A 20,250-nucleotide genomic window follows, 5' to 3' on the forward strand; every position below is an offset into this window, starting at 1 on the left:
AGTATTGTGTGCAGTTTTGGTTGCCATACTATAGGAAGGATGTGGAGGCACTGGAACGGGTGCAGAGGAGGTTTACCAGGATGTTGCTTGGTATGGTAGAAAGATCGTATGAGGAAGGGCTGAGGCACTTGGGGTTGTTTTCATTGGAGAAAAGAAAGTTTGGGGTGACTTGATAGAGGTGAGGGGTTTAGATAGGGTTGACCATGAGAACCTTTTTCCACGTATGGAGTCAGCTATTATGAGGGGGCATAGCTTTAAATTAAGGGGTGGTAGGTATAGGACAGATGTTAGGGGTAGATTCTTTACTCAGCAAGTCGTGAGTTCATGGAATGCCCTGCCAGTAGCAGTGGTGGACTCTCCCTCTTTATGGGCATTTAAACGGGCATTGGATAGGCATATGGAGGAGAGTGAGCTAGTGTAGGTTAGGTGGGCTTGGATCCGCGCAACATCGAGGGCCAAAGGGCCTGTACTGCACTGTATTTTTCTATGTTCTAGTATGGTCAAACCAAAACCTTAAAATCACAATGATTTTCTTACTCTCCTATTCAAACCCTCTCATAATAAAAGATTAACATAACACTGGACTCAACTGCTTGCATGCTCCAAAGAAACAGCATTGGATACCTGGAAACCACCTGAAAAAGTTGCCCTTCTAGTCACACAACATCTTGACTTACAATGACATTGACATGCTTTCACTGGCACGTTCCTGGAATTCCCTCTAACAGCAGTGTTCAAGAAAATTAGGAATTGGCAATAAATACCAGTTTTGCCAGCTATCTCAAGAACAAGGAGATGATGATATAGTGTACTATCACTTGACTAAAGATTCTAAAAGACTCAAACTGGGGTCAAAGATTCAAAATGCCCTCAACTGAGTGTCTTGGAATGAAAGCTATTCTCAGTGGACCTATCACTAAATCTTGATGCCCTAAGAAGCATTGGCATAACAGCACTGTTTGAAAAGCAATTTACAACTAACTGTTTTATGTATTTTAAACAATTGATAAATCCAAGTTGACATTCACTGTCCTATTTTGGAATAACAAAATATGTCTGACATTTTCAAAGCTTGCATTAAATTCTCAGACAACATCCATTGCAATCCTTATAAAGTTATTGGTTTCTTCAAAATATTCAACTAGACTGGTCAAGCATAATGATTTTTTTTTTTTTACAAATCTGCGCTGGCTCTCAATTAACCCAAATTTAACGTGCCACATTTTTACCAATTCTAATACTTTCTCCACCACTTTTCTTTATCATACTAGCCTCTAATTACCAGAAATGTTTATCCTTTCTGTGCAATATCATTACCAATCTCCAATCCTTTAACACCTCTCTACCGACAGAAATTTTTACTATTTAACTAGGTCTTCCGTGGTCACCAATGCCACTTACTTTAGTAACCTAGGATGCCAACCACCCACGCTAGTCAATTTATCTAAGTTTTAGCTGGCCTGTCCATTATGTACATTCAAATCAATTTTTGAATCCAACCACTTCCTTTACCCATTTCTTCTGCTATTATTTTGTCAGCATCTTCTACCTTCGTAAACACTTGAGCCTGGCCCTAGGTCTCTTAAGCTCTCGTCATTTTTCGGAAACATGCCCCATCTAATCTCTTAGAATGTACTATTTACATACTGACAGACTATTTCTCATTCCCTTTTACATTAATTGCCATTCTACTTTCCTATTCTTTCTTGTCAGTCATGTTTCCCTCTTCAGATCCTCTCTCTACTTTATTTAGCCTGGTTCTCACTCAATTCGCCTGCCATGTCTCACTTTATTGAGAATATAATAACACCGTGGACGGCATGGTGGCACAGTGGCTAGCACTATTGCCTCACAGCGCCAGAGACCCGGGTTCAATTCCCGCCTCAGGCGACTGACTGTATGGAGTTTGCACGTTCTCCCCGTGTCTGCGTGGGTTTCCTCCCACAGTCCAAACATGTGCAGGGTCAGGTGAATTGGCCATACTAAATTGCCCGTAGTGTTAGGTAAGGGGTAAATGTAGGGGTATGGGTGGGTTTCGCTTCGGCGGGTCGGTGTGGACTTGTTGGGCCGAAGGGCCTGTTTCCACACTGTAATCTAATCTAATCTAATCAAATCAATCTCCTTCATTCAAGGTTTTACTTCTTTCATTTTTCCTTTGAAGTGCTCTTAAGACTGTACATGAAATACCCCCTCAAACATAGATCTATTGGCTTTTCCTGACAACCATTGGTTCCTTTCTACCCAGTCTAAATACCCTCTTGTCCCATTTAAGTTAGACCACTTTTGAGTTTGAAGTTCAATCTAAAATTCCTGCATTATTAAAATTCTACGATATGATCAACCTTACCACAAGGTGTTTTCCAACAGAGGATTGGCCCTCCTCAGTTCTCAGCACCAGACCTAACAATTCCTCCCTCTTATTTGGATTAAGAATATACTGGACAAGGATGAGTTTCTAAATAATTTTTGGAAATATATCTCACTTCTTTATTATCGCAAATTGTTTTTCATCTCTAATCAAATGGATTCTGTCTTTGCCTCTCAACGACATCCCCTCTTTACACTACAATATGTTCCTTAATGAGCGCTGCTCATCCACCTACCATTTTAACAACTCGATTGCTTCTAAACATTTGTACCCTTGAATAATAAACACTCAGTTCTTACTATGGTAAATCCCAGTTCCCATGACTGCAATTACATGATATTACCAAATAGCTGTTTTTGATTGTAGTTCAATGTTATTCACCACATATACTTATGCCCATACATTGCAAACATGTAATGTTACTTCAGTCTTTTAGCCTGCTCTTTTCAAATATAAAGAGACTTCCTTCTCTAGAAATTTAGTTTTTTTCCCCACTTGTAATTTCTCTTCCTTCAAGCACTGTGTAGTCATGTGTTTCATGGAAAAAATATTTAAACACTACCGAGGAAAGGATGAGCGTTCTCTCTCCAAGTATTCTCCTAAAGCCTTTTGTATCTTGCCCAACAAATCTGCCAATCGTTCCAACGACCGCTGCACTCCAGGGATATTCAAAACATCCATGACGAGAGGAGATTTGGTCACTTTCTTCATGAGTGCTAGGAACTCTGTGCTGATGCTGTATAAAAATAACAGTCAGATCATTCAAAAATTCTTAAACTCCAGTATAAGTGTTTAAATATGAATCCATTCATATACCTCTGGAATCTTTGAGTTTCCACAGGTAGCAAATGTTTAATGTCAGCACTTCCTGTAAAGATTCCTTCAAGGTAGACCCAGCGACGCTGAACATCAATCCATACATCAAAGAGGGCCATTATACGATTTAGCTTATCTTCCCAGCTCAATGCATCCTCTTCAAAGACCTACAGAAATGTTGTAATTAGCACAAAAAATTGGTGTTCAACATATATAATCTGCATACTGTATAATCAAACTATTCTCTTGGGAAAGCCAATGCTGAATCTACAAGCAAATTGAACGGAGCAGAAATTCTTAAATGTCTCAAAACAAAAAAAACTAGAAGTTCACTGCATTGAAAATGACTACAAAAGACACACAGATACCTTGTAATTTGGCAATGCCTAATGCAAGGTGAGCGAAAGCATGAAGGAATAGAAATTAAAATGCAAAATTATAAAATACGAACTCAAAACCAGAAATGTATAATTGTAAAACATAGGCCAGAAGGGGGAATTAACTACAATCCCAAAGAATTTCATCTCAAAAGGAAAGAGGGCAAAGCGTTTGGCAACAAAATGTTAAAAACATCGCCATAAATACTTGCCTTGTAGTAAGGGGATAGCTTCATGGCCGATACACTGTTGATGTGCTCTTTCACCTTGTTAAACAGGTCGTCCCAGCCACGGATCAATCTACATTTGTTTTGATAGTTCACCAAATCCAATTCGTAAGAGTTCCACATCTCTCTAATCTGTTAGAAAGTTTTAGAACAAGAAATTGTACAGAATTATAGAATTTAGCCCAATGATTTACATTTCTGATGCCAAATTAATGCAAACGTTTGGAAGATAACTTTAATAAAAGCAGTGTTTCAGAATTTCAGATTACAAAACGTTGCAGAAAATTTGCCTTGCCATCACATTTTTAAGCAACCGTGGACAAAGATATAAAGCTGAATCTGTATCTGAGTTTTATTTCCAGATGAACTAGAGGGCATAGATTTAGGGTGAGAGGGGAAAGATATAAAAGAGACCTAACGGGCAACTTTTTCACGCAGAGGGTGATATGTGTATGGAATGAGCTGCCAGCTGACGTGGTGGAGGCTAGTACAACTGCAACATTTAAAAGGCATCTGGATGGGTTTATGAATAGCAGGAGTTTGGAGGGATATGGGCTGGGTGCTGGCAGGCGGGACTAAATTGGGTTGGAATATCTGGTCGGCATGGACAAGTTGGACCGAAGGGTCTGTTTCTGTGCTGTACATCTTTATGACTCTACGCAGGCTAAAAATCTAGTGAACAACTCGAAGAATAAGACACTTGAAGTTCTACCATTTGTATTCATTAAGACTTATAGATACTGATTAGTGTTAGTGCTATGAATATAAGACAAATTATAAACAGCTGTAGCTATCCAATATTTTATCCATTCTGGAAATAGGTTTCAATTGTTCACAAAGCTGTCCCTTCTTTAATGGTGACCTTCCCTTAAAACCCAAGATGAAGGCACTTCATACTTGAAATTACTAACCTGTTTCAGGAATTCCTCCAAAGCCATTTCTCCCTGGGCTACAAGTAACACATCCTTAACAATGGCCTCATTTTTTTGCAAGTCAACATCCCATATCTGGCCCAGTGTTAATTCAGACACTACCCAGTTAACATGGAGGCGTTTCATCAGCTGTTTCCAGTGACGATCCTTCAATGCCTCAGACTTTAATTCGATCACCAACATGTTAATCTACAAAACAATTTTTTTAAATTGATGTGTTATTGTTTGACCAAGTATGTAGAAACTTTTGTCAATGTATTTAAATTACATGGCATACCTTCATGTAGCCCTTCAGAAGTCTCTGTACAAACTCGTATGACGCATACTGGCGCAGGCGAGCTGGGAAATTCTTCAGTTGGTTAAGTAACCCATCCAAGTTCTGACGAAGCTATTTTAAGCAGAAACAAGTTAACTGTGAGATAGGTTTTATAGATAATTGACATGTATAAACATGAGGAACTCAACCTGTATTTGAACATTATCCTAAGGGGCTGTCTTTTATGCCTTAAGACAATATCACATGCATCATAAATTCAAAGTTAGTACCTGAAAATGACAAAGACATAGTTCTTGTGCTGTTGGTACAACTATAACCAGAAATTAGCATTGATCATCTACTGGACAGAAGGACAACTAGAAGAATACGATACTCGAAGAAGTTCTGCCATTTATACTCATTAAGGCTTATAGAAAATGTTGAGGTACTAACTGGTTAGTACTATTTTTACTTACTTTTAAATTGAAGGCGACACAGTAACCTGAAGGTGGCACTTCTAAGTACCTATGGAATGTGCTTAGTACATGGACTTAATTAATCTGTAGTTTACAGATAATGTCAAGAATGGTAAAACCCTGTCCTCTGGTCTGTCATTACTAAATTCTGACCCAACAAGTTTCTATGCCAGCCAAAAGAAAACTGAGATGGAAAGCATCAGCTAGGTTACATTTAAAAGATGTATAGATGGGTTTTAAAAATCTATTATTCACTTGTACGTCCAAGGAAACTCCACAAGCACTGAACTGTACTTGGCTGCTGGGCCTGTGTGCATATCTGTTTGCTCTGTATATGTGTTTGGCACAAGAAAATGTACTCTCCCCACTCTTTTCAAATCAGCCAAAATCCATTCCACTACCCACCACCCCAAGCGCCACCTCTTAACCATCGAACAGAATACTCATGCTTTACAATTAACCATCAAAAGACAGATAGATACTAAAAGCGGTTTGCTAAAGGGGCTTCTCAAAAGGGTGTAAGAAAAATAAACTTTCAACAAAATGAGTAAATTCATTTCATACTTTGCGTGGCTGCACGGAAACCCATGGTTGTTCTTTCAGTTGATCAATTTGTTCCCAGACTTTGGACAGCTCAGACCAGACTCCTTTGAGATCCTGCAGTTCTTCCAAAGCAACCTATTGAAAGTGAAGGTAAAGGGTAAATTTAAGCACTGTAGTTAACAGGAAGCATTGGTGAGAATTATATTCAAGATACAAGTCACAAAATGTCCATAATCAGAAAAAGGCAAAATATTTTCCATCAGCAGACTAACTTGCTTTTTTGCCTTTGCAGAAGGGATATGGAATCTACATTTGATTCTAAAGAAAAATCAAGCAGCGACATGCAGATAATAGATCTGTCCAGACCAAAATAGAAGGATACTGTTTAACCAAGGTTTGCCCTTTAAATTAGCTGTGACAGTGACTCTCCCACTCACTTCACATCACATACTTGTTAAAAAAGGCATTAAGTCCAGAAAATGAAGCAACACCCATTAAAACAAAGCCTTATATAACCAGTTTCCCCTCTCTATCCCACCAAGAATCAGAACAGTGCTGAAAGTGGCCAAGATTGTCAGCAGCACAGAAATTCCATCAACAACTAGTTGCCCGATTTAAGTCAGGAGTAGTTGCGCACACCATATCAAATCGCAACTTCAAAACTTGTTAGAATACATACTTGTACTCGTTCTTCACTTCCGCTGAGCAATCCTGTATCAGTCAGCTCCAAAGCCTCTTTAGCTTTTGCACATTTTTCACGATCATCTTTCAGACGACCAAATTTTCCTTCGTAGATAGTGAGTGCTTGCAGGGCGTCCTCTGGACGAAGATTCCCCTAAGTAACCAGTATGTTTTTTAATATAATTAATATATATACATACATATTGTACTTCATATAATTGTAGGTTGCTGTTTCTTAAATTACACAAGCACGAGCAATATGACTTTTGTCCTAATTCTAGATTAAAACATTTCAAGACAATTTTACCAACATTTCCTTTACTGACCAATGATGCATTGTTTCACAAGTTATGCAAAAACTACAGTAGACGAAACATTTACATATTTCTTCAGATAAAGCTTTTTTGGGTTATATACCCTTGAAAAGTATAACTAGAACCATAGAAAATAATGTAGAGAGTTGGTGCAAACCATGTAACATATGACAGGAAGATATGGAAAACCAATTTCTAAAAGGTTTGAAATATGGAAAATCATTTACCGCCACAGGTTTGGTTTTCTCCCATTCACCCAAGAGATCAGTAGTACGACTTTCTACAGCACGATCCTCTTGAACAATCTTCATTTGCAGATTAGCCACTTGCTGCTGAATAGCGCTGTCCTTCCTACGCATGATGTCATTGAAAGCGCCCCATTCTCCCTCAATATTATCAATGTAAAGCCAAGATGGAGGAAATTGGAACCGCTGTTTTTCCAGCAAACGTTGGCCATTGCGATAAAGCTAAAGATTGAAAAATAGTCTATATGCTTCACTCTGCAGAACATGAAATCATGCCTGACAAATTTAGTAGAATTCTTTGGAGGTAGTAACGAGCAAGATAGATAAAGGGAAAGTAGAGGATGCAATGTATTTGGATTTTCAGGTGGTGTTTGGTAACTACACCCATTAGGTTACTTTATAACAGCATACAGCTTTGCAAGGTAATATACAGGTATGACTAAAGTAGTGGCTAACTAACAGAAGTTGGGATAAGAGATATTTTAAGGATGGAAACTAAGTAGGAGAGCCACACAGATCGTTGCTTGGGCCATAATAATTTACAAAATCGATTAATGACGTGGAGGAGGAGGAAAGGTAGTATACTATAGCCGGGGTTGTGATGGATACAAAAACATAGGATGTCAAGTGCTGAGGATGATAGAATCTGAAAAGGGATATTGACAGATTTAGCGAGCGTGAAAAAACTTGGCGGAGGGAATATAATGTGAGGACATGCAAATAAGTTATGCAATTTCACAAGAGAAGAGGAGCTAAGATTATTTAAATGGAGAAAGATTGCAGAAAGCTAAAAAAAAAAAGGGGGATTTGGAAGTCCTCAAACACAAAAAGCTAATATTTGAGTTCAGTGGGCAATAGGGAAATATGTCCTTAGAGGTTGATAAGAATCATGAGAGGTATGGACCGGGCTAATTGCCAAAGGTCTTTCTCCCCAAGGTAGAGGAGTCCAAAACTACAGGGATAGGTTTAAAGTGAGGGGGGGGGGGGGGGGGGGAAAAAGAGATTTAAGGGGCCACTTTCTCCACACAGAGGGTGGTGCATGTATGGAATGAGCTGCCAGATTAAATGGAGGAGGCTGGTACAATTACAATATTGAAAAAGGCATCTGGATGGGTACATGGATAGAAAGGATTTAAGAGGGATATGGACTGAATGCTGGCAAATGGGACTACATTAATTTAGGATATTGGGTCAGTATAGACAATTTGAACCAAAGGATCTGTTTCTGGGCTGTACAACTCTGACTCGTTAATACCAAGTAAAATGAAAGGGAACAAAAATATAAGTAAAAGAAATTTGTATTTTCATTCTATAGAACAGTCATCTGTAATGATGAAATTAAAAAGTAATACCCAATACTTACATCTACTTGTTTCTCAAACTGCTTGATCTTGCGCTTCAAAGACTGCACATAGGTTATGAAGGTCACAGCATCAGAAGTACTAGCAGTATCAACTGAGTGCTGCTCCAACTCTTGACGAGACTGGATATTTAAAAAGTCAACATTTAGAATCAGGACACCAATGGGCAAAAATCTACAAATGCTGCGCACATTGTATCAAAGCTTACACTCCTTACCTTAGAAATCTGAGAATGGAACTCCTGCATATTCTGACCAAGCATCTGTCCAAATTTGCTAAGAACCTCCTTATGCCAAGAATCATATTTTAAATTGACCTTTGACTGCACCTAGAAGAATTTAAACAAGAACACAGAACGACTTTCAATAACTGGACAAATCAAAGACCTCGAGTAATCACAATAGTTGTTGCATGTCAACACTTCAAGTCTGACTATTTATACCTTACCGAAAAGGCTATTCAATTAACAGGCTAACGAAGCTTTTGTTTAAACCACATAAAAGAGAAAAGTCTCTGATTTAATACTCTTACCTTTCCATAATCAATGACAACAGGCCCAAATTCCTTTCTAGTTTCTGCATTGTCAAAGGTTCCTCTGGCCTTTCTGATTTGGACAAGCAGAGCTTGCCATTTGTTCAGATCATCTTCCAGACGGTTATAGATATTTTCAGGTTGCATATCCCACAAACACTGGTACTGAAGCCAAACCTAACAAGAAAAATGTAGCACATGTAGAAAGATTTGTTGAATGGATCAAGACCCAAGATACAATAATAGCAATCTTCAAAATACTTACCTTGACATATTTTTCAACTTCTCTGACAATTCCCATTACAGCTTCATGAGCTTCTTCCAAAGCAGCTGGCCCATCTGGCATTCTTGTGAGTGCATTCCGGTAAAATTTCTCCTCTTCAGACAGTTCATACTGAAAGCCAACCTAGACAGATTTTGCAGATATGGGGTTTGTAAAAGGAAAAACCATCAAATTACTTTGTGTCAAGGTATCTTACAAAATTCCAAGTCACATTAATAACTTCACTACAACTTTCAAAAATTAAAAATGGGGCCAAAATTTGAGTCACCAGTATTTCAAATCCATCAAGAGTAAACTAACCAGCAAAGCTTAATAGTCAGCATATCAGCTAAAGAATCATAATTACATAATCTAGTTAACATATAACCAATGTTTAAAACCTCTAAGAAGACAAAGTACCTTTGGCATTGAGTGTTTTGAGAGTGTAAGCCAATGTCCAGTGGGGACCCACTGGGATCTGTATTGGGCCCTTTCTGCTGGTGGTATAATGGCTTGAATGCAGGAGAGTTGATCAGTACATTCACAGATGATATGAAAATTAATTGTGTATTAAACAGTGATAACAATAACCTTGGACTACAGGAAGATATAGAAGGGCTAGCTGGATGGACTGATCAGTGGCAAACAGAATTCAATCCAGACAAATGTGAGGGGATGTACTTGGGTGGGACAAATAAAGTAACAGACTACATGAGGATGAGTAGGACCACAGGGAACTCGAGGATTAGAGAAATCTTCTATGCATGATCTTATTTGTGGGCCGACAAAAGCAAAGCTAAAGCTTCATAGTTTACACATGAAATAAGCAAAGTTGCATAGGAAACCATACTGAAAACCCATTCACTCACTGATTTTGAAAGTTACGTAAATTATGCCAATCAAGGTTTCATATCAAATTAACAGTATGAACAAATCCCTCCATAAAACAGAAAACTTCAGTCACTCTTTACTCACCTGATATCGTTGACTCTGTATTCTAGGGAGTGTTAGAATAATCATCTTCCAGCTAAACAGCTCTTGGTATAACTTGTATCTACAGTCTTCGATTGGTGGATGCAAATAAATGACCTGATTTGTGATGTGAAGTTCATGTACTATGTTCTATAAGTAAGAGGACGAGAAAAGAGTTTTCAAAGTCTCTTGAAGAATAAATATTTCCTTATTTAAATCTATTCTTCAGGACAACTTCAGCACCAGAGAAGAAATGCCAGAAAACATTTAATAGACATTTCAGAAACAAACAAACACTGAAATGAAATACATTCTCACAATGGGTTTTATATCCAGGTTATCAGTGTTTGAATATGCATGTTAATCAAGTGCATTATTGCTGATTTAATGGTAGCCGACCTCTGTCTTGAGAGTTGACTGATCAGAAACAGACATTAATAGAATGTTACAGCATGGGTCATTTAGTTAACTGTGCATTGTCGGCTTTTCAAAAGCGCTATTAAGTTAGTCCCACCCTCTGCTCTTTTCTCATTCATATGTGCTCTTCCCAAAGACATATCCTTAGCTTGATGCTTGACCCCAAGCTTTTAGTTTTGGGTTGTTTCTCATTAAAAGATTGTCAGGGGCAAGTTAGCGGGTTTAGATCTGCTTTAACTGGAACAGAAATAAAATATGCATTACTGGCATTATTCTGAACCATAAGCAAGCCATTTTCTCTCTTTCCCAGTCTTCGGTGTTTTTAGTTTTCAAGTATTTGCCCAGTCCTCTTCTTTAAAGCATAGAACGTTTTATAAAATGTTAGTTAGACCACAGATGGAAAAAAAAAGTGCGGCAAACAGAACCGCACAATCAGAAGACATGATTGCACTGGAGAGAGTGCAGAGGAGATTTACCAGGATGTTGCCTGGGATGAACAATAAATCTCAGTTATCAGAGACTGGATATGCTGCGTTTATTTTTCTTGTAGCAGAGGAAGCTGAGGGGAGGTTCTGATTGAAGTAGACACAGACAGGATAGATCAAGGAAATATTTTCCCTATGGCAGACATGCCTAAGGCACGTGAATTGTAAGTGGTTGAGAGGAAAATTGGGAGTGTGGTAGGGGCAGATGATCTTGCAACATTTAAGCAGCATCGGAATGAGCACTTAAAATGCGAGGGCATACTAGGCTATAGACCAAGATCAGGAAAACGGAATTGCTGTAATTGGTATTTATTGGTTGCCATAAACATGGGCTGAAGGGCCTGTTTTTATGCTGTATGACAGTTTTGAGAGTTTATAGACTTAAATTGCACAGCCCCTTAACTATTTCAAAAGCTCAAGCCAGTCCAGTAAAATGAGCATTTAACAAATACATGCCATTTTAATTTAGTAAACCATGTGTCATTTAGCAGCAAATAGTTTCTTTCTCTGGTTAGTATTTTTAAAACTGCTCCATTACAGATGTTAGGCTCCTTTAGCCTAAAACTGCTCAGTGTCTCTTTTGTTTTTTTTGAAGTACTATACTATTTGAAACCATCTGGAGCCACCATCTGTGGCTTTTAGCCACGGAATCCAATTTCCTTACTTTCCCTTTGCAAGTTAGGCTGCATCCTGTTTAACCTAAAAGTACAGAAATCACAACGTCTATTTTAGCTTATCCAAATCCTCCATAATCTCGCTCTTTGTGATATTTGCAGAAATACCTTCTTCAGTGAAGACTAATACAAAATACTCAGTGCGTCAGTCATAGTTTCTGCTCCATAACATTTTGCAGCTAGCTCTGCACCTGCTTTAACTTACCCAATTACTATTTATACATGTAAAAATCATGAGTCCCAATTATGTCGCTTGCTAATTTATTCTCATATACACTTTGCTCATGTTGAAGTTAAGTCAGTAGAATTTTTACATGTCTTACAATATTCAATCCTAGTGCTATTCTACTTTTTATAACTTTAAACTGATACTACTGGAAATTTAAGCTCTTAAAGCCAATAATGTGACAAGAGTGAAAGTATTTTCATAGTATTTAAACAAATGCCTTTTGTAGAAGTAGACAAATCTTACTCTGATTTTTGGGTCACCTCCTGGTTTATGGCTGGTTTGTGGGGCATCTGTATCCATGTCAACATCAGCTTTGTCATCAGCATGTCCAAACAAAACTTGTGTCCATGTTCTCAATCCAGCTTGTAAACGAACTCCCAAGATCCTTTCAATCTATAAAAACAGTTCAGTTAGTGGATTCTCAAGTAAAATAATCTTTCACTTTAAAATAAATGTTGTATACACATTTCCCAGCACCATTTCTGTTTATGGGCATTTCTTACCTCAATATCCAGCTTGTTGACCCAGATTGGCAAGTTGGAATAGGAATGGAGGTTCAAATCATCAACTGCTTTCTGGATACGGTTCAGGATTTCAGAAAATACTTTCTGGTCATATACGCAGGTTTCCAAAGAACGAACTTCAAGGTCAATCTTCTCTTCGATAATGAGAAGATCATCCACCTTAAAGATATATGCAGATAACTTATCTACTATTCATTTAGTTGAACTGAATTTTTCCTGTAGCTTTCCCACTTTTGTAGAATATATACATACAGTAATAAAGTTGTGAACAGCTTGGACCTTTCACATTTCTCACTTAGAAATTCTACAATGAAATAGTCTGCAGAAAAATTAAACATTTAAGGTAGAAAATAGTGAAAGAACTAATTAGCTGTAATCAACAATACAAAGAATAATCTCCTCCTGACCACATCAGCTCTAAACTTAAACCAACCAGTCTAAACTTGAGACATGCATAAAGAGTTTGAAATCAAAAACTATCGTAGACAAACCTTTTCCTGAAAGCTGAAAACACTCTCTGCCAAACGCTGTACGTAAGGGTCTAATTTGTAGGATTCCCAGACCAACGCAATTCCTTCAGCTATCAATCCCTGCACCTCTCTTTTCAGACCAGCAACCAACAGAGAAATTGAAATCCGTTCTTCGACCTTCTCACATGTTCTTTCATAGGTACGAACACTTTCAATCAATGAAATAGCAAATGGATAGAGCTGATTAGCTTGGTGAGCTTTATTGACAATTGCTAGTGGAACACGGAATCCAAGCCATTTAAGATTGCGAACCTCTTTGGAAAGTGTAATAATCTCAGGTAGGAAGTTTACTTTCAACTTCAGAACATTCCCACTACGTCCACGAGCACGTGTGCTTTCTATAGTGAAGATACGACCAGACACTCCAAGATTACGCTGCTGGACCTTTCTTGCCCAGTCATCAAATATTTCTTGTGTGTTGAGCTTCATACGAAAACTGTCACCATCTTGTTTCAGTTTCTGCCCTTCTACATGATTCTCCCAGCCCTTACCAAGAACATCTTCTACACGCTTCATGTAGGCAGTAAGCTGTCTATCAATCTGCTTTGCCCAAATGATAGATCCCGAAACAGGGGGTAAGTCACGGACATGACTCATTTTACAAGCTTGGCTTTGTGGGTACTGCACCTTGAACTTGTCATGCAAGGCTTCAATATCATCTTTCACACGTTGAATGAGTTGCGTTTGGTATTCACGAATAGCACCTCGAATGTGAGGACGAACAAAGAGAGCATTAAATCTGGAAAATATTCTGAACATTTCATTGGCATTTTTTGCAGTGCCAAGCTGATCTCTTAGACGGGCCGTAATACGTGTTTCAACTCTGTCAATTCGTTCATCATAGCGCTTCAGCGCTGCTTCCCAAGCTTCAGTTCCTTCTTTGGAAACATCCAACCCATCAACTTCCTTGACATTTTCATAAGCAAGATTCACCTCTTCAATGGCATTTGCATCTGCTGCATCAAATAGAACTTCTGCTACTTTCATATCCTGGGGCTCTGGGCCTTCTCCCTGGGACTGTTGAGCAACTGCAGTCACCTTTAAAAGGGAAAAATAACAGATCCTGAATTAAGCATAGCAGAGAAATGTAAAAAAAAGGGTTTTTGTTTGAAAAGGAATATCCTAACATAAATGGGACAATCATGGCTCTAAAGATGGCTAAAGCAAAAAAAAAATACTTTGGCGCTTTAAAATTATGACCAATGTCAGCAACTACTAACACCAATAGACACCCGAAGAATTTGCCAGATAAGAGTGCTATTTTCCCTACTCTTGACATTCCCCAATTATTCTGCGCTTCGAGTTACAACTGTTAAATAATTCTTTCCCACACACACGAATGTTTAAATAATCAAGATCAAAAAAGTATAAACTATGGCTTAAATTTGGCTATTTATAATCTATGGGTACAGAGTCTCAGCATTCATATTCAAGTTGATCCTTGTGTCTTAAGTCACAAAAATTAAAATAAATTTAACTGTGTCGATACCACATTGAGAAATTATTTTTGTTAATACAAAGGAACCTTGATTATCCAGCATTCGATTATCGGATTATCCGGCAAAATTGCAAGATCCCGATGCTTGAAACTATGTTATCCGATTATCCAGAATCGGATTAACCGAACAAAATACTCCCGCCCATGTCCTTTGGATAATCGAGGTTCTTCCGTATACTATATAACGGCCAGCTTCCACTGGTCAAGACTCCTGTGCATTAAAATTACCTGAGGTCTAAGCACACGAACAATAACAGCCCTTAGCTGCTCATGCTGTCGTCTGAATTTTCTCATCTGATCAAGACGGGCCTGCAGTCTACGATGAGCAGGATTGATACGCCACACCATCTTAAGATTTTCTTCTCGCTTTCGTTTAACTATATCGCGAAGCAAAACTTGAAGCTTCTCGTACTCATCATCCCATGTCTGGAACACTTCAAAACATGCCACCATGACCTAAAATAAGTCCATAGTTAGCTCCGTATTAATGTAACATATTCTCACTAAAGGTTATATATGTGCACTTAGAAAACTGCCATACAAGTTGGCAAAGCATGTAGAACAATGACAAAGCTACCTTTTCAAATTCTTCATAAGCAACATGCATCAACTTTCGGGTTCCCAAGACTTTAAGCAACTGAGAGCTGAGGTCTCTTGAAATTGCTTCCACCAATCTCAATGCTCGTTGAATAGGATATTTTGTGTTTCTTATTTTTCGCAAGTGAGTGAAGATTGCAACTAGTGCCTGTCTGATTTTATCCAGTTCAGTTGCAGACAGCAAATCATTCAGAGGAAAATCCTTCATCAACGGGTTGTAGTCATTTACTGTTTCCAATGCCTGCTTAAGTCCTATTATTTTAGAAAAAATATTGCAGTTAAAAATTCATATCCTTACATTCTCCAATATACAGTATGACATGACTTGTGACTCAGCCTTTTCAACAATTCGATATTGAGAAACAAAGGTTTTTAGACCTGTGATCAAGTTTGAAAATCTGTAATTCATCTGCACAAAATACTAAAATTAGATGACACAATAAACAAAGTTCATCAGCTTATTTTCTTCAGCACTAACTTTGATTGATGTACATTTTCTATTTCTAGAAACAGGAGAAGTTAGATTCATATTTAAAAGTGCATTTTAAATACACAGGCATAATTAAAAGCCAAACAAGTTATTTGCATTGTTTTGAAAATCAACTCTAGGCTTAAAAGATCCAAATAAAGGCACTTGCACAATATAATCAAAGGTTACTACACAAAATAAGAGTTTACAGGGTAGCATATTAGCCTGGACAAAAGGATGAACTATTTAACAGGAAACGAGCATAATGGGTCATTTTTGAGTTGGCAAAATGAAAGAGGTGGAGTGTTACAAGCATCAGTGATGGGTCCTCAACTATTAATCCGTACATGACCTCAGCACCTCCATTTAGAAATTTGTTGATGACACCACCATAGTGGGTCAGACCTCAAACAATGACAAGACAAAGTACAAGAAAGACACAGACAGCTTAGTGGCATAATGTAAAGACAACCCTCGCCTCAATGTCAAAAAAACGAAGCAGTTGGTTATCAACTTTAGGAAGTGGAGTAGAAAACAAGCCCGGCTGTATCAACGGCAATGAGGCCGAGACAGTCAAGAGTTTCAAGCTCGTGAATAAATATCACCAATCTATCCTGGACCATCCACATCAAAGCTACAGTAAACAAAGCACACTAATGCCTCTACTTCCTCAGGAGAGTAAGGAAATTCAGCATTCCCACAAATGACATTTACCAATTTTTGTTGATCAACAAAGTATTCTGCCCAGATGCATCATGGCTTGGTATGGTAACTGCTCTGCCCAAGACAGCTAGAAATCAGAATTGTGAATGCAGCCGAGTGAATCATGAAAACCAACCTTCCTTCCACTGACATCGACGACACTTCCCACTGCTTCAGGCAATCAGCCAACATAATCAAAGATACCTACCACCCTCGTTACTCTCTCTTCCATCCTCTATCAAGGAGAAGATAGAAATATTTTAGGACATATACCAACAGCTTCTTGCCTGCTATATAGAGTGATACTACATGGTAACACTTTGGTCCAATTCATCTGTGCTGACCAGGCATCCCAATCTGACCCTGTCCCATTTGCCAGCACTTGGACCATATCCCTCTAAATCCTTCCTATCCATACACCCATCCAGATGCCTTTTAAATGTTGTAATTGTACCAGACTCCACCACTACAGAAGCGCTTCACAGGAGGATCCCAAGCACTGAGGATGTCACCTAGAAAGGGGACAAAACGTCTGCAACACAAATTCCCAGTTCGGCAAACAGAACCATAACGAGCACCCGAGCTACAAACAAACATTGTCCACCACTTCCTCTGGAAGCTCATCCCATTCATGCACCACCCTGTGTGGAAAACATTGCTTCTGCATGTGAAGGAGTGAGGCACCAAAAGTTTGTTTTCAAATAAAACCGTTGGACTACAACCTGACGTGTGATTTTTGACCTTGCCCAACCCTGCCCAACACATCATGAAAACGTTGTACCTCAGGTTCTTTTTAAAATCTTTCCCCCTCACCTTAAATCTATGCTTTCTAGTTTTGGGACACCCCCAGCCTAGGAAAGAGTCTTTGGTTGTTCACTCTACCCATGCACCTCATGATGTTATATACTTCAATAAAGGTCATCCGATGCTCTGGGAAAATAGCCCAAGCCTATACAACCTCTCCCGATTGCTCAAACCCTCTAACTCCATCAATACCCTTGTAAACCTTTTCTGCACCCTTTCAAATTTAATAGTACAGCAACTACTCTGCCCAAGATAGCTAGAAATTAGAGTTGTGAACGCTGCCCAGTGAATCTTATCTGCACCCTAACAAATTTAACAACATCTGTGGTATAGCAGGGAGACCAGAATTGAACACAGTATTCCACAAGTGGCCTAACCAATATCCTGTACAACCACAACATAGCATCCAAACTCCTATATTCAATGCACTGACCAATAAAGGCAACAGCTACCTGCAACTCCACCTTCAAGGAACTATGAAATGGCACCAAAAAGGTGTCTGCTCAACAACACTCCCCAGGACCCGACCATGAAGTGTTAAAGTCCTGCCTGGATTTGCATAACCAAAATGCAATACTTCACATTTATCTAAAGTAAAAGTCCATCTACCACTTCTCAGTCCATCTGGTCAAGGTCCTGTTGTATTAAGAACTTTTATAAATCTTTCCCGTCTCACCTTAAACCCATGTCCTCTACTTTTTGGATTCACCTACACTAGGAAAAAAAGACTTTGGCTGTTCACCCTATCCATGCCATCATGGATTTTATAAACCTCTATAAAGGACACCCCTCAACCTCCTACGGTCAAGGAAAAGCACCCCACCACAGCAACATGGTTCAAAATCTTTCTGCACCCTCTTAAGTTTGACATGTTAATAGGAGACAAAAGCAAAGTGGTATTGCCGCTAAACTATTAATCCAGAAGCGCAGCAGATGTTCTCAGGAACTAGGTTCAAATCCTGCCACACGGATGGTGGAATTTGGATTCAATAAAGAATCTGGAATCAAGGATCTAATGAGGATTGTGATACCATTGTCAATTGTCAGAAAAATCCACTAACGGTTCACTAAAGTCCTTCTGGAGAGGAAATCTGACATCCTTACCTGGTCTGGCCTAGATATGACTTTAGACTCAGGAATGTACTCATTTCTTTACTGTCCTCTTTGGGCAATGAGGGACAGGCAATAAATGCTGGTCCAACCAGAGACATCCACATTGCATGAGCAAATTTAAATTAAAAAACCTTCCTATATAAGGGTGACTAAAACTGTCAGACTAAAGAGTGGATCTTTCATACCTTATCTATATCTCCACTTTTCTGTTGCTGTAACACTATATTCTGCATTCTGTTCTATTACCTTGATGTACTTATGTTAGGTATAAAATTTTTCTGGTTAGCATGCAAAACAATACTTCTCACTATCTTGGTACATGTGACAACAGTAAGTCACACGTAAATCAAATCAAACCAATTCCCAAAAAGAACAAGGACAGCAGATCACCACATGCAGGCTTCACACAAAGTTCATTCCATCTTTATTTGGAAATATATCACTGGCACTTAATGTTTGCTCAAAATTCAAATAACACTGCAGATCTATTCACAGCACAAGGACTGAAATGATTCATCACAATATTCTCAGGTTAATTAGGGATAGGCAATAAATGTGGTTCTAGTCATCTTATGAACCAAAAAAGAAATAAAAAAATCCTGAAAAGTTACTGTACAGCCTCTTCAGGTTATCCTTCAAGATGTTTCCAGAAGCTTGGAAACAGAAGTAGGCCACTGAGCAAAATACACCATGCTAAGAAATCTTGGTTAATCTGTAACCGACCTCCATATTTGTCTTTACCCCACATCTTTAACAGTTTTGGTTAACAAATTTAACAAACTCCATTTGAAAATGTACAAGTGATCCAGTACAAACCTTGTTTTTGGGAGAACCCCAAGTTTCTACCATACCTGCATGAAGGGTTTCTGAATTTCATTCCTGTAAGGTCTGTTCTAAATTGGACAAACTATCCCTACTTATACATGTCAAGTCACATTGAACAGTAAAAAAATGTTTAGCCATCCTAAATTATGAACTGTAGCAGTTTTACAACAGATATTCAGCTCACTAGTCTATCATTCCTTGGCTTTCCTCTCTTAAATAAGGATAGCTTAAGATATATATAAAATTTGGCAGATCGAGTCTACTCTACCATCGGATCATAGTTGATATATTTCTCAACTCCACTCTCCTGCAATCCTTGAACTTTCTCAAATACGCTATCCTTCCTTAGACACCAGACTCAAAACTGCTCACAATATTCCAAACAGTCTGAGTTGAAACTTTATTGCTGGAACAGCACAGCTCTACCATCGGATCATAGTTGATATATTTCTCAACTCCACTCTCCTGCAATCCTTGAACTTTCTCAAATACGCTATCCTTCCTTAGACACCAGACTCAAAACTGCTCACAATATTCCAAACAGTCTGAGTTGAAACTTTATTGCTGGAACAGCACAGGTCAGGCAGCATCCAGGGAACAGGAGATTCGACGTTTCGGGCACAGGCCCTTCTTCAGGAATGAGCAGAGAGTGTTCAGCAGGAGAAGATAAAAGGTAGGGAGGAGGGACTTGGAGGAGGGGAGTTGGAAATGTGATAGGTGGAAAGAGGTCAAGGTGAGGGTGATAGGTCGGAGTAGGATGGAGGCGGAGAGGTCAAGAAGAAGACAGCAGGTCAGGAAGGCGGTGCCGGGCTGGAAGGATCCGGCTGAGACAAGGTGGGGGGAGGGGGGATGAAGAAACTGGTGAAGTCCAAGTTCATCCCCTGCGGTTGGAGGGTTCCCAGTCGGAAGATAAGACGCTCCTCCTCCGACCGTCGGGTTGTTGTGGTTTGGCGGTGGATGAGTCCAATGACCTGCATATCCTCGGTGGAGTGGGAGGGGGAGTCGAAATGCTGTGCTACAGG

The 20,250-nt window shown here is 38.9% G+C and overlaps 1 protein-coding gene across 2 annotated transcripts in view; it reads right to left on the minus strand.

The window, feature by feature from the left end:
* Positions 1-20,250, minus strand: part of dync1h1 (dynein, cytoplasmic 1, heavy chain 1) — a 107,981-nt gene that overhangs the window by 75,068 nt on the left and 12,663 nt on the right. For both annotated transcript variants that reach the window (XM_043697386.1, XM_043697385.1), the window contains exons 6-23: positions 15,296-15,567; positions 14,947-15,174; positions 13,182-14,258; positions 12,670-12,849; positions 12,410-12,559; positions 10,365-10,511; positions 9,393-9,533; positions 9,128-9,304; positions 8,814-8,924; positions 8,599-8,718; positions 7,218-7,457; positions 6,675-6,830; positions 6,017-6,130; positions 4,998-5,108; positions 4,700-4,909; positions 3,774-3,920; positions 3,185-3,351; positions 2,931-3,104 (exon numbers count right to left, since the gene is read on the minus strand). In XM_043697386.1, the coding sequence (XP_043553321.1) occupies positions 2,931-3,104; positions 3,185-3,351; positions 3,774-3,920; positions 4,700-4,909; positions 4,998-5,108; positions 6,017-6,130; positions 6,675-6,830; positions 7,218-7,457; positions 8,599-8,718; positions 8,814-8,924; positions 9,128-9,304; positions 9,393-9,533; positions 10,365-10,511; positions 12,410-12,559; positions 12,670-12,849; positions 13,182-14,258; positions 14,947-15,174; positions 15,296-15,567 (3,922 nt within the window). The remainder of the gene's footprint in view (positions 1-2,930; positions 3,105-3,184; positions 3,352-3,773; positions 3,921-4,699; positions 4,910-4,997; positions 5,109-6,016; positions 6,131-6,674; positions 6,831-7,217; positions 7,458-8,598; positions 8,719-8,813; positions 8,925-9,127; positions 9,305-9,392; positions 9,534-10,364; positions 10,512-12,409; positions 12,560-12,669; positions 12,850-13,181; positions 14,259-14,946; positions 15,175-15,295; positions 15,568-20,250) is intronic.

The sequence above is a fragment of the Chiloscyllium plagiosum genome, chromosome 10 (assembly GCF_004010195.1).
Source record: "Chiloscyllium plagiosum isolate BGI_BamShark_2017 chromosome 10, ASM401019v2, whole genome shotgun sequence".
Lineage (NCBI taxonomy): Eukaryota > Metazoa > Chordata > Chondrichthyes > Orectolobiformes > Hemiscylliidae > Chiloscyllium > Chiloscyllium plagiosum.